Source organism: Lycium barbarum, chromosome 2 (genome assembly GCF_019175385.1).
Source record: "Lycium barbarum isolate Lr01 chromosome 2, ASM1917538v2, whole genome shotgun sequence".
Classification (NCBI taxonomy): domain Eukaryota; kingdom Viridiplantae; phylum Streptophyta; class Magnoliopsida; order Solanales; family Solanaceae; genus Lycium; species Lycium barbarum.
This window is the reverse complement of record NC_083338.1, coordinates 112378823-112392979: the sequence shown is the minus strand read 5'-3', so window position 1 is coordinate 112392979 and position 14157 is coordinate 112378823. Positions and strand designations below refer to the sequence as shown.

The window sequence follows — 14157 nt, the reverse complement described above, 5'->3', positions numbered from 1 at the left end:
TCCATATGTTTCGTTCTCATATGATCATTTAGTGTACCCGTTCCACCATCCTTACTAGTTTCTTGCCTAAAAGCAAATACTTGTCCACATAGGGTACATTTAGTTGTTTGGCTTTCCCTATCCTTAGTCATAAATTTCCAAATTTTAGCGGTTGGCTTACGAGTTCTAAGCGGTTTGTCTTGTGTATGTGATTGTGCAGGACATGTATCTCCTATGGAATTTTCGGGGGCTTGTGTTTCATCATCATCATCATCAATTTCATTAAAAGTGTCGGTATAATGTTGTTGCATTGCCTCATGACCTAAAAGTGGATTATTTCCACCAACATCAATACCTAAATTAGGTGTTTCTTCCACAAATGTTTCCTCGTTAAGCCCACCCCTAAGGCCCTAACAATACCACTACTACCGGCACCACGTTTAAATCTCTTCGCCATTATTAAACAGAATTAATTTAAATCACAAGAAAATAAATTGCAACAAATTAAATTGCGAAAAATAAAGATAGAGTTGGAACGAAGGTACCAAATTGCCGGACTAATTTCCAACAAAGTGAAGGCAGCTAGAATTGCAAATCCACTAAAGCTACTTCGAATTGTTGCAAAATCACCAACTCCACAATATTATAATTACAAAATTAATAATTGAAACTATAATAAGACTTTATAATATTTATTTGAGAGAAATTTAAAGTGGCTAATTATTGCAAAGTAACTATAATTGAGAGATTGAGATTTGAGAGAAAGAGAAGAGTGAATTGGTGTGGATTAAAATGAGAATGGAGAGGAGTTTATATAGGGGTGGGAGATGGGTTAAAGTGTTAAAAAAAAAGTTTGGGGGGTTGGGGGGGGGGGGGGGGGGCGGCAAAAAATGAGTTTGGGACCGTTTGGCAACGACCATTTTTGCAAATGGACCGTTGGCCAATGGTCCAACAGAGCAGCCCAACGGCTCTATTTAATTTTTTTTTTAATTCCACCGGTTCGGTTTCGGTTCCAAAAAAAATTGAAACCGAAACGGTATATAATAAACGGTTAACCGGAACCGGTTAACCGGTTGCGGTTGCGATTTTACCGGTCCGGTTACCGGTTAACCCGAACCGGTTGACGGGTTTAGCTGTGCTTCTCGAAGTTACGTTTCAACAAGAATTATTGATTCCTAATGTATACATTCCTTTGTCTACCTTGAATCGTTTTAAATTCCTAATAAAATTTGAAATTACATACATATATTTTATTCTTGAGTCGTACACAGTTTGATTGAATGAAGTCTTGGAAACTTCTCTTTATATACCTTTTCTTTTCAACAAAATCACGAGCGGGGGTCTGTATTCAAGTTTTGAAAATGCAGTCATAAATAATATTAAATGGTACTAAGATTTTGCCGCAGTAACTGTTACATATCAAACATACATTATGCTCTTTGAATACAAAAAACTGCGCGGATGCAAAATAAAGGAATAAAAAAAAACTAAAATAAGAAGTGACACTTCGAGCGTTAGCTAATGCGCACAACTCAGTGGAGTGACCACTTACACAGGACTAGAATTCTAATTCTAGCAAATTCCTTGTCTTCTTCGACAAAATGTTCTCCAATTGCTAGAAGGTGACCCCAATCCAAAGAAGTTGAAAAATAAATATATTCGTTAAAAAGAAAACATTAGTACTTATCTATAGAGTCAGTTATTTTACTATGATCTCTCCAAATACTTTTTACTATGAAAATTTTGATTTCTTGTATTTTTATACATGTAAAATGGAAATGGAAATCAATTTTGAATTCCATGAGAATTAGATACGTAAAAAACATTGTTTAGGACAAAGTAGGAGTTGTAATATATATGTATATATATATATATTTTTTTTTTTTTGAACGATACAGAAATAGGAGTTGTAATATTTTTGAAAAGGAAGAAAGTAGACCGACAATTGAGAGAGTATGACAGTAATAAAGTTAAAAAAAAATTCGTCCTCTCACACTCAAGAGTCAAGAGTCACCAACTGGTAGCAATATTTTCCCTGTGGCGTAAAGCAAAAATAAAAGGGAACAACAATATAATTACCCCCCAAAGGCAAAGGGACAATAATAATCTGTTGAGAAATCAGAAAAGACGACCACACAGACACATCACTCTCTCTTACTCATTCGACACCACCACGCGCCGGCTGTTGTACAGTTCCGGCGAGCATGAGCGAAGACGCCAAAAGAACCGGAGTTGCTCCGCCGTCCTCCGATGATCGGAGAAGTTCCTCGGGTTCCGTTCCTTCAAAAGTAACCATCAAAAGTGCTGATATGAAACCTGATGTCCAAAAGGAAGCTGTCGACATTGCTATTGCTGTATGTATATATTCCATTATTCGCTTATCCTACTATAATTATACTTGTATGAGTTGATGCCATTTTTTGCTTGTCTGATTAGGCATTTGAGAAGCATAGTGTAGAGAAGGATGTAGCTGAAGCGATTAAGAAGGAATTCGATAAGAAGTACGGTCCTACTTGGCATTGCATTGTTGGTAAAAACTTCGGTAAGTCATCCCTTACTTATTCCCAACATATCAGTCTTTTATTCGTACTAGTATATATTGGTTGATAGCTTTAACAATTTAATATGGTAAGCGAAACTTTTAATTTGTTGTATTCCCCGTGATCTGATGGGATGATATGCAATGCATATTCAGAATGATGTGGATCTAGCACTTCACAAAACATTGTGTTGAGTTTCCTCACAGATTATAACTTATGTGTTGGAAAAGATATCAAAGTTTTAGAAAACATAAATTGGTTAGGATTTGATATTTGAATTCATGTCTAAATAGGATTTATAGGGAGAAATTATGTACGAATAGGTTTTCTTGTTTTGAGTTAAAGTAGGTTTCGTGCTATTATAAATAAATAGAGGCGCTGCTAGCTATTTTCATAGAGTGGAGAATTGTAGAGCACATTCAAAGATTTATGAGTTCATGAAATGCAATATTTTCCTTCACTTATGAATGTTGATGATTTGTGGATAGATCAAAGAGGTAGCATTAGGTGAATGCCATGCCTTGTTCAGATAGAGTCGGTACTTATGCTTGTAGTAGGTAGCAGGTGAATTAGTATCGGGTTTTGCGCAAGGCGGCCCAAATACCTACCCTTATTAAAAAAAAAGGCATTTGTAAATGGGTCTGATCCACCTCTATTAGGTGATCTTCTCGAGGTCATATGAAAAAGCTTATCTAATGAGTTAGAATGGAGGAGGGCATTGTCTTATATTTGGTGTTGATTCTAACCAGAAAGTGTCATAATCTCTAACCTCTGCAACAACCACAACAACATACCCAGTGTAATCCCACAATGTGGAGTCTGGGGAGGGTAGAGTGTACGCAGACCTTACCCCCTACCTAGGAGGTAGAGAAGCTGTTTCCGATAGACCCTCGGCTCGGATATTACGAAATTTGTTTAGGAGAATAATGAGCTCTCTCAGGTTCAAATTTGGTCGAGGCAAAAAAGTAGTAGGTGATTTCTTTTCATCTGCCTAAATCTTGGTGGGCAGAGTTGCCCGGTACTTGTATTGGTGTGAGGTAGCTGGTACCCGGTGAAATAATCAAGGTGCGGGCAAGCTGGCCAGAATACTACCTTCATAAAACAATATCGCATAGTAAAAGTGAGAAACTGCATCAGGGGTTTTATTGCAAGAATGAGTGTTAATGATAAGCATCCTTCTCAAAAAAAAAAAAAAACAATGAGTGTTAATGATAAGCATAGGTACTATGTGAGCCATGTACCCTTTTTCAAACAAGTATCTTATTACGCTCGTACTTAGGAGTAGCATATGAAAGTGTCATGGCTTTGTGTTTCCCTTCTGTTTTTTGAAGAATAGTCATCAAAGAAACAACAGATTGCAACTATGTGTACACTAGTACAATATTTTACAATTGTAATGAACTAACAGTTGCTTCTTTCATTTATCGATCTCTGCTGTTTTGCCCGAGTCATCAGCGCTAAGTGCTATGACTATGATTTTAACCTAAATTTGACTTTTTCTTGTTACTTTTCTAATGCATCTGTGCTTCCAAGCTGTAAATTGTGCTGCTTGTTTAGATTGAAAAATCTGCAGTTAAAGAAAGGTATTCTTTGTTTGCCTGTAGAGATCACATGTTTTCCCTTTATAACAAGACAATCTCTTTTCCTTCCATGCATCATTTGATCAGCAGTAGTTGTGATGAGACAGTGGCCTAGTTCAGAGAAGTTCGCAAGTGGCAAGTAACATTCAGCAAATGCGTGAAAAGGCCAACCTTGTATATTTGTTGGACTGCTGATTAGACTTGAAAGAGAAAATTAAAGTGGAAATTCCTTAAGGATCTAAGATGTAGAAAGTAGAAATTTGATATCTATCAAGGTGTCTTATGGAAACTGATAAGACTTCTCACGAAAGTTGAATATTAGCTGGAATGACCAAAAGTAGAAGTGAGAATTCAATTACAGAAGCAAGAATACTACTCCCTCTGTCCCAATTTACCTGACACACTTTCCTTTTTAGTCTGTCCCAAAAAAAATGATACATCTTTATTTATAGAAATAATTTAACTTAAAACTTCCCCTTTTACCCTTAGTGAAATGATTACAACCACACAAATATCTATGACTTGTTTTAGACCGCAAGTTTTAAAAGCCTTCCTTTTCTTTCTTAAACTCCGTGCCTAGTCAAACTATATCACATAAATTGGACGGAGGGAGTATATTTGTTTCCTCATTCTTTGAATAGACCGAAGTTCAACTGTGGTCAATAACTGATTTGACAAATTTGAGAAGGTGCTGTTGGTATGTCAAAGCCATTTCAACCTATCATGCTTGTTGGTTCCGTAACGCAATACCTTTGTAATGTTTGTTGCACCCCTTTTACTAACGTTTTAAGGTTTTTTTTTTTTTTTTTTTTTTTTTAACAGTTAACATTTTTATTTTTCTATTATGAACAGAGAAATACACCAGTAGTGTACTTCAGTAGTAATTACTAGTAGTAGTAACAAAAGCAAAACCTACCACCTATTCCTTCATAAGCTAGCTAAAATTTTAGCTATGTCCTCCTTCATGTGAAGTTTAAGGTTTAGTGGCTTAGTCGGTCCATGGTCAGGTTCTGCTAGACAGTTTAACCCTCTTTCATGTGAAGTTCAAGGCATATGAACTTTAGGGATGTTTGTGACTACTATTTTGGAGTTTGATAGCGATAAAAAATGTTCTGCCAATTATCCGGTGTTTTACAGTGAAATTATGTAGTAGTAACACCAACCTATTGCCAAGATTTCTTTGGTCAGATCTAGCATTTATTTCGAATTGGTTAACCTCAAGTTTTCCGTTTGGTGTTATGATCCGGTGGAGGATGATAAATTGTGCTGGTGGTGCTGGTCATACTAAAGAAAATATCTTAGTGTTAGAAAACACAGATTTAGCTGTCATGAAGGTTGGCAATATCATTTCAATGAGAAGATGGAAAGCCTGGGTTGCTGCTTTGCCGTGCCATTGTTTTTGTGGTATGGTGACAGGTTATAGAGTTTGATGGGATGAAACTTGTGCTGCTCATTCTTCTTCCGCAAATATGTTTGCTTAGAAGATTAATCATAATTAACTAGCTTGATTTACAACTCATTTGCAATTACAGTGGTGACAGTGTGTGCTGTCTCTTGTAGGCTCTTACGTGACTCATGAAACGAACCACTTTGTCTACTTCTATTTGGATTCAAAAGCTGTACTTCTGTTCAAATCTGGGTGAACTTGGTGTTGACATTGACGGAGACACTGATGGGAGTTAACTCAGATGATGATGCTATATTTTGCCGTTGTACGTATTCAATTGAAAATTCCAAGCTGCAATGATTTGGCGGAAAATTCAGTTGTACCTTGTATATTTCTACTTTTACATTGTGTAAACAATTCTAAACTTGGTCAAAGTTCTCTAAGTTGTTCGTTAATGCTTTGATAACTTGAGACACAACAGAAACAATGGCTTTATTGAGTGGCCAGCACATTAATTGCCCCATCCAAAAAAAGAAAGACAGGAATGGTGAAAACAGCCAAGAGTGGTGTTTGATCATATGATTGTTAAGGTTTTATCTAGTTGGAGTGGTGATTACTTTTATAAAGCATTTGGCGACCTCGTGTGAAGAATGAAAACATTTTTCTAATAATGCGGTGAAGGCTTGAAATGGAATGGTGGTTGTTTACGGTATTTACTAAGTAGTTTTTTGAGATAAGGCACTAGTACTTCCGAACTTTACCCAAAGTTTCCGCGTAACACTTTACGTTTATTAGGGTCCTATTACCGCTTAAATTATTTTAAAGTGTAATAAATGTATGGTGTTGAGGTGGCACAGAGAGTGTTCACTCTCTTGGAGGCATGTGAGAGGCGAAAATAGGCTAAATTTATGACTAATGTGGACACATGTCCTTTTTTAATTAGACACTTTATAATTAATTAGTACACATAATTAATTAACATTAAAACTGAATCTGATATCTCTTTAATTACTTTATTTTCTTTCTTTATGAAATAGAGTCAAAATTATTTTACTTTTAATTTTTAGAAATACAATTAATTTTTTTGGGCAGGGGCCAAATTATTCGAACTCAATCTTCAAATCTGATTTTGGTGTCTGATTCCTACTTGGTTTGAAGATCAAAATTGGTTATTGGCAAAAAAAAAAAAAAAAAAAAGGTAAAAAAAAAAGTGGTTAATTGTAAAATGGCAGATTTTGATCATTTCCAAAATGTGGCAATTTGTGCAAATCTGTAATTTCAGCTTCATCATCTTCTCCAAAGAAGAAGCTCAATTTTTTGATCCAATCTCCTCCAGTACTCTATCAAATGAGCTTAAATTTGAGAACAACATCCTCACAACTCTATGAACAAGCCCAATCACCAATTTCTTCAAACAAATGCTGATGAGTTAAGATACTTCATAGTTTTGATGATTTGACAAATACGCCAAGGACCAGGTCCTTGGTCAGGTCCCCTGGGCACTGTACGGTACACGACAGTTGTAAAGCTGTGTGCACTGTTCCGACAGGCAGAACCACAGCAACACAACTGCATGTCAGTAAAAAGACAAGGACCATTGTAATGTCCCTATCTATGGTCACATGCTACTCACATGCTCTCCACTTGGCCTCATATATATACACAACATGTTGGCATTATTTAACCTAGCACTTGAGAAACTTAAAAATCCAATTCATACAAGTGCAGCCGCCACAACGCTCTCAAGGTGCTCTCAAGAACAAAGCTCCAACAATCAGGAGAGCCAGTTCCCCCACTGAAGATGCTTTAGGTCCTTAGTTTGTTGAGAGTCTTTGTCTTTTGTTCTATAAAATTGTAAACCTACTATTCTCTTTTAAGAAGCTGTTTGTAGGTGGTTGAATTCTCAAAGGGTACTTGTAGAAAGTTTATCTTCACAAGCTTTTGAGTGGTACACTAGGCTAGAGTTTGTCTAGGTGTATTAGTTTGAATTCTTAGAAGTTGTCTGTTGGCTGTTTACCTACTTAAGCTTTTGAGTGGTACACTTGTCTAGAGGTAGGCAAGGTGTATTAGGTTTCTCGGCCTAGAGGAGTAAAAAGGGGTGAAGGTTGCGAAGTTGTTTGTGAGGGGAGATTAGTGGTCTAGATTCACCTACAATAGAGGTGTTGTGAGGGGTAGAATTAGGAACTAATTCCGTGGACAAAAACTTGTAATCTTACACTTTGCTCAGTCTAGTGAATTTGGAAATCCTACTAGGATAGGTCGTGGTTTTTAATCCCTTGAGCAAGGAGTTTTCCACATAAATATCTTGCCTTATTTACTTCTTGCAACTATCAGTGAAAACAGTTTAGGGACCAGGTCCCTTAGACTGTTCCAGTGAACTCTTAGGTTGTGAACTATTAAAGTGTGAACCCTTAGGTCTAAGGTTTGAAGATCTGACAGAACAAGTAGATGAAGTACATGAAAAGGATGATATGGTAGTCTCCATTGTAGATCTGAAAGAACAAGTAAATGAAGTAACATGAGAAAATTCTCTGTTAAAGAGCCAAATGAAAAAATGGACGAATACTCCGAAAAGAAAAGAGGCAACTTGTGAAACTCAACTTGAGCTTGAAAATGAGCTTAAGAAAATCAAAGTGAGTCTCACCTCTGAGCTAGATAAGAATAGACACCTACAGGAGGATTTAAAGAAGGTTAAAGTTGAACTTGATAAGTCACTTCATTGGACCTGGTACTTTAATGAAATTGCCTCTATGTACAAGAGTGATTCTCTGATGAAATTGCCTCTATGTACAAGAGTGATGGTGGTGGCAGGCAAGGGATTGGTTTTCAAAAGGCTAAAACCCCTTACAATCCTCATAACAAGCACGTTATTGTGACTGAAAATTGGTTGTGCAGTCACTATAATCAAATTGGTCATCACAAGGATACTTGCAAAGCTAAATTTCGATTTTTTAGAAAAATAAGAATTTTATTAAGAAGAAACCCAAAATTGAGGGACATGGTCCCCGGAAAAGGAAGAAGGTGTTGCCTGCATGGGCAAAAAGAAGTTTAATTCACTCATTCTATCATTATAAGGGACCCAAACTGGTTTGGGTTCCTAAATCTAATCAGTGACTTAGTTTGCAGGCTAAAGTGAGAGGAGGTAGCCAAAAATGGTACATAGATAGTGATTGCTCGAAGCATATGACTGGAAGAATGGATGATTTCCTCTCACTCAATGCCTTCCAAGGTGGGAGTGTGTCTTTTGGAAATGATAAGAAAGGACATATTCTTGGCATTGGCAAAATTGGCAAGACACTCTCCCATGCGATTGAAAATGTTTATTATGTAAATGGTTTGAAGTATAGTTTGTTAAGTGTGTCCCAAATATGTGATAAGGGAAATGAAGTGTAGTTCTTGTCATGCTCTTGCACTGTCACCAATCTCAAATATGGTGAAGTAGTGCTCATAGCAAAGAGATTCAAGAACATATATTTTGCAGATTTTGTTTCATTAAAATGGTGGAGATTTGACATGCCTTAGTGCTATAGATGATGATGCTGAGTTGTGGCACAGGTGACTAGGACATGTAAGTTTCTCGTTGCTGAACAAATTTGTTGCAAAGGACTTGGTTCGTGGGCCGCCAAATGTCAAATTCAAAGATCATAAGGCGTGTGAAGTGTGAATGTGATCTTTGATGAATCAAATAAATTGGGTGACAAAGGGACACGCAATGATGAAGCTGTAGATGCAGAATTTTCAAAAGTTCCTGATGAAGCCATAGAAATTTCAAATGGAAAGACTGAATTGATGAGTCAAGTTAAGCAGTGCAATAAAAAGATGCAGTCGAATCTCCAAAAGACACAGAGGAACCTGGTCCCTCCATTATTCCGCTTAAAGCTGAACATCGAGTAGCTGATGCTGTTAAAGCTGAACATCAGATGGCTGATGCTGTTTCAGGCACTTCTGAGGATGATCAAAGAAGCAGAATTCATGCCTCTATAGATGTCAGTGATGGATCAAACACGGAGGGACCTGGTCTCTTAAACCCTGAAGTCCAGCTATCCAATTAAAAGCACAAAGGTTCTCATCCACTCCACAATAAGGCATTAAAGGATGCCGAATAGATAGTTTCTATACAAGAAGAGCTCCATCAATTTGAGAGAAATATGGTGTGGCGCCTGGTCCCCAGGCCTTCAGTCAGAAAAGTGATTGGGACTAGATGGGTTGTTCGCAATAAGCTTGATGAGTTTGGAAATACCACAAGAAACAAGGTGTTGGGTTGTGTGCTAGGTTCCAATCAAGTCATAACGAGTCGCATTTGAAAGCTGCTAAAAGGATATTGAAGTTTCTTAAGGTGTTGCAGGACCTGATTGTTACACCTCGGAAAAATTTCATGTCGTTGTGCCATGAATAGACTAACGCAGGGTAAGATGTATATGATGTCCCTACAAGTAAGAAGGGGTACTTAATGATTCTAATTAAGATTCTAAAAGACATTTGAGGCAAGCGAAGAAAGTTCGTTGAGGACATCGAAGTATAAGTTGTGTTTTGGAAAGGTTTTGTAAAGTACCGAGCTAATGTTGATTTAATAATGTCTTGAGGAAGAGTTATAATGCTCCTTATATTGTTAATGAAGTGTTAACCAAGTGTTAAGAAGGTTCCATAAGGGTTGGAGATCAAATGGAGCGACAAAACAAGTTCGGCAGGACGGTGAGTTATATGACCCATTATACGGTCTGTATAACTTCATACGGTCCGTATAATGGTCCGTATAATAGTCACAGTGAGGGGTGATCACTGGGAGTATTATAAGGTCACTTATACGGACCCGTATAAGTGTCTGTATAATCCATAGCGGGCAGATTTTATTTTTTATAAAAAGGGACCCCAAGTTCTTATTTTTCATTTACCATCTTCTCCACACCTCTCAAGAGGTCTAGAGCATTCCATACACCATACAAACATAAATTCAAGGTGAATCAAAGATCAAACACCAATAATCAAGGAAATCAAGCGTTTGGATGTTCATTAGGGTTGCTAGAAGCCAAACATCTCTTTGGAATTGAAGTTGGGTTTCTCTCCAAGTAAAGTATTGCCATCCAAAGCTCATTCCTATATCATTAAAGGTACGGTTTATATTCATTTCATGTTCTTAAGAGTATTGAATGGTTGAATAACTTGGATTGGGGAAGGAAATGGAAAATGAAGCTCAAATGTAGAAACAAGGGTATTCTTGAATAGTAGCTTGACATAAATTATGATTCTTGACATGCCATGAGTAAAATATTGTTGTGAATGAAGCAAATGGTGTTAAAGAAGTATTGGATACGCTATTGTGCCATAGTTAGGGTTATGAATGATTTTGATAGGGAATGTTGAGAATTGAATAATGTCTAGCTTGGTGAAGTGATTGATTAAGATATTGTGGGTGTTGTTATTGATGTGTGGGAGTTGTTTATTATGTGGAGGAAGTCATTGAAATAAAGGATATGCTACCCAATTTTCGTTAGCTCTTAGATTGTTAATTGAGACCTAAAGCATATTTCCGGTTATCTAACCCTAGTACAAATTCTCTTGAATGTAGCATTGTGAATATTGGAGGGAAGCATTTAGTCAATAAAGCTAGAGCGACGTAAAGGTATGTAAGGCTAGTCCCTTCTTCCAAAGGCATGACTCCTACCTTATGATTTCCTCTATATTTTCATGACTTCCTTATATTGTAAATGTGGAAAGTTAAATGTTCTTGAGGATTCCTTGAGAGAAAGAGATGAGGTGTGTTCCATGATATTGATGATGACGATTCTACTTCTAAAGACCCCAAAGTCATGAATTAATGCCTTTATGAAGTTTATGAGTTTATCCTATGTTTTCCTTGATGATATTTATTGTTATTAGTCTTACTTCTTGCTACTAGTTCCTCCAAGGTGAGACATGATGATCATGATTACTCCATAATGTAGTCGGGGGTTATCGACCTTATGTCACTCCGATAGAGTACAACTTTTATCTGAGCTCTTATGCATGATTTATGATAAGTATATAATGATAATTACACCGTGCCTAGATGGTCGGGCAGCACTGCTAAGGCGGGCGGCTTACTACACCAAGTCAATATGGCATGGGCAGACACCACTAGTGGGTGGCGTGAAATGATTACCCTGGACGCGGGAGGCCCTGACGCGGGCTAATGATGTTATTGATTCAGACAACTTATGTATGCATATGTGATATGTTTCAAAGATAAAAGTGAGCATGCATGATTCAGCCTCAAGGGCTAAGCAGTTATAGTTATACTTTCTTCTTATGTTTCTCTATTTCCTTATCATGATATCATGTGTGCCTTACATACTCAGTACATTGTTCGTACTGATGTCCTTTCTTTTTATGAACACTGTGTTCATGCCCACTGGTAGACAGGGAGGCGGCCCAGATTCTTAGGAGCTATATCAGCTTGTACAGGAGCACTCCACTACTTCGAAGGTGCAACTTATTGATGCATTCTTTTGTGTACATATTTGAGTATGACGGGGTCCTGTCCCATCCTTATGTCTCAGTACTCTAATAGGGGCTCGTAGATAAGTATGCGTGGGTAGTAGGTGTCTCATGAATACACCAGTGCGTGCTTTGTACATCATTTTGGTAGCTTCGTGGGCTGATGTATATATACATGTAAATATGTTTTATAAATGTTAATGACCATCTTATGAAGAGTTTCGTGTTGGAAATGATATATGTCCAGGTTGGGTATGATAGATACTATTATGAGTGGTGCTCGGTAGCCAGCTTCGGGTACCCGTCATGGCCCACTAGTTGGGTCGTGACACTGGTCCTCTTCTATCCTTCTGGGGATAATTTTGACTTTGTTGGATATACTGATGTTGATTATGCTGGATGCTTGGTAGATAGGAATAGCACATCTGGAATGACATACCTTCTGGGATCATGTTTGATCTTTTGGGGTACAAAGAAACAAATTCAGTGGCTCTTTCTACTGCTAAAACTGAGTATGTGGTTGCTACCTCTCGCGGTTCTCAATTGCTATGGATCAAACAATAGCTTGAGGTTTTTGGTGTGCTTACTGGGTGTGTGCCCTTGTTGTGTGTCAATACAATTGCACTTAACATGGCAAAAATTCATTGCAACACAAAAAGATCAAACACATTGATGTGAGGCACCATTTCCTAAGGGATAATGTTAAAAATGGGTTGATATGTATGAAGTTCTGCAAGACAGAGGACCAAGTAGCAGATATCTTCACCAAAGCACTGAGCAAGGAGCATTTTGAAAGAAATCGTTTGGAGTTGCGCTTGATCAAGCTCAACTAGTTGCTCTTCCTTAAAATTGCCTCAATGATTGGCTATGTTAAGAGGAAAAGTACAGCGCTAAAAATGTTTTTTGGTGGCATCTAACTCACTTCTATACCGTTACAGGTACACACACATGACATCTTCAGGGCAACATAAGAACTAGAGACATTGCACTTCTCAAAGTTTTTGCCCACATTTTTAAAGGATGTCATGGAACCTGGTTCCTGTGACTCAGGTTAGTAGTCTCTTCAGTAATTATATGCTTTTTAAACTGTCAAAAAGTGCCATGCCATTAAAATTTCTCCTGCCTCTTTTTCAATTTTGAGCCCAAGCGATACATCTCTCTCTCTCTCTCTCTCTCTCTCTCTCTCTCTCTCTCTTGCACAACATCTACTATCTCTCTTTCAATCTTTGCCTAAAAATCACCATGTCTCCCAATGACTCTTCCTCTCCCACCATAGCAGAAATGAACCCCACTCTCTCACCTTCCAAAAATCCAACTTTAACATATCCAAAACCGCTAGAATCACCCCCAAAAGCACCAATATCCACTGACCAAAACCCATCCGCCATCCCTCTTGATAGTGATAAAAGAGTACCAGATTCTACTGTAGTTCTTGATGGGAATTTGTCTGAAGAAGGACCGGGTATATTTAATATTTTGGAGAGTGAAGTGGATATTATGACTGATTTTGTTGATGTGTTACATGCTAAGGAGGATAGTGCAGGGATTCAAGGGGAAAATGGTAGTATGCTAGAAACAGGGGAATTGAAAGTAGGACCTGGTCCCTTAGAGGAAAATCTGGGAACCTAGTTCCTCTGAGAAAAAGCAAAAGGTTAAGGATTTGAATTTGGAAAGGCAGAAAAACTTGAGGGATCAAAAAGTGTTACTGGGCAGAGTGTTTGACTTTGAAATTGCTGATAAGCATGGGATCAAGGAGCCGTTGGAGATAGTCGAGTTTCAAAAATGGGATCACTTGTTTGTCTCTCCTGCCCCCAGTGTTCTTGAATAGAAAGTGACATAGTTCTATGCCATCTTAATGTACATTGATAACTCCACATTGGTCTTGTCAGTAAATGGGGTAGAGTTTGAGATGGATGAAGCAAAGATTGGCAAAATTCTTGGTATCCCCACTGAAGGACTGAAAACTATTGAAGGGAAGGTCACAAAAGAGTTCAAGGGTCTGATTGTCAAAAGGAAGTGACTGTGATTGGTGAAAGGCTCTATAAGAAGCAGCTTAAGCCTGAGTATCAGCTCTTGTTTGAGCCTGTCAACAAAGTGCTTCTTCTAAAGGGCTGAAAGAAGATGTATTGCTTCTGTCACGGACCTGGTCCTTCTTGCATCTCTAGCAGGTTTTATTCCATTAGTCTGCCCTCTCTTT

General features: G+C 37.7%; 2 protein-coding genes across 2 annotated transcripts; both read left to right on the top strand.

Moving 5' to 3' along the window:
• Positions 1–1984: 1984 nt before the first annotated feature.
• LOC132626780 (uncharacterized) lies at positions 1985–6063 on the top strand. The gene is made up of 3 exons (XM_060341770.1): positions 1985–2333; positions 2416–2521; positions 5660–6063. Exons 1-3 carry the CDS (start codon positions 2184–2186, stop codon positions 5740–5742), a joined length of 339 nt encoding a protein of 112 aa, XP_060197753.1. The 5' UTR covers positions 1985–2183; the 3' UTR covers positions 5743–6063.
• Positions 6064–8032: 1969 nt separating this feature from the next.
• Positions 8033–9538, top strand: LOC132628750 (uncharacterized). The gene is made up of 3 exons (XM_060344514.1): positions 8033–8308; positions 8613–8820; positions 9312–9538. The coding sequence occupies exons 1-3, from the start codon at positions 8033–8035 to the stop codon at positions 9536–9538; spliced, it is 711 nt and encodes a 236-aa protein (XP_060200497.1).
• The last annotated feature ends 4619 nt before the right edge of the window (positions 9539–14157 follow it).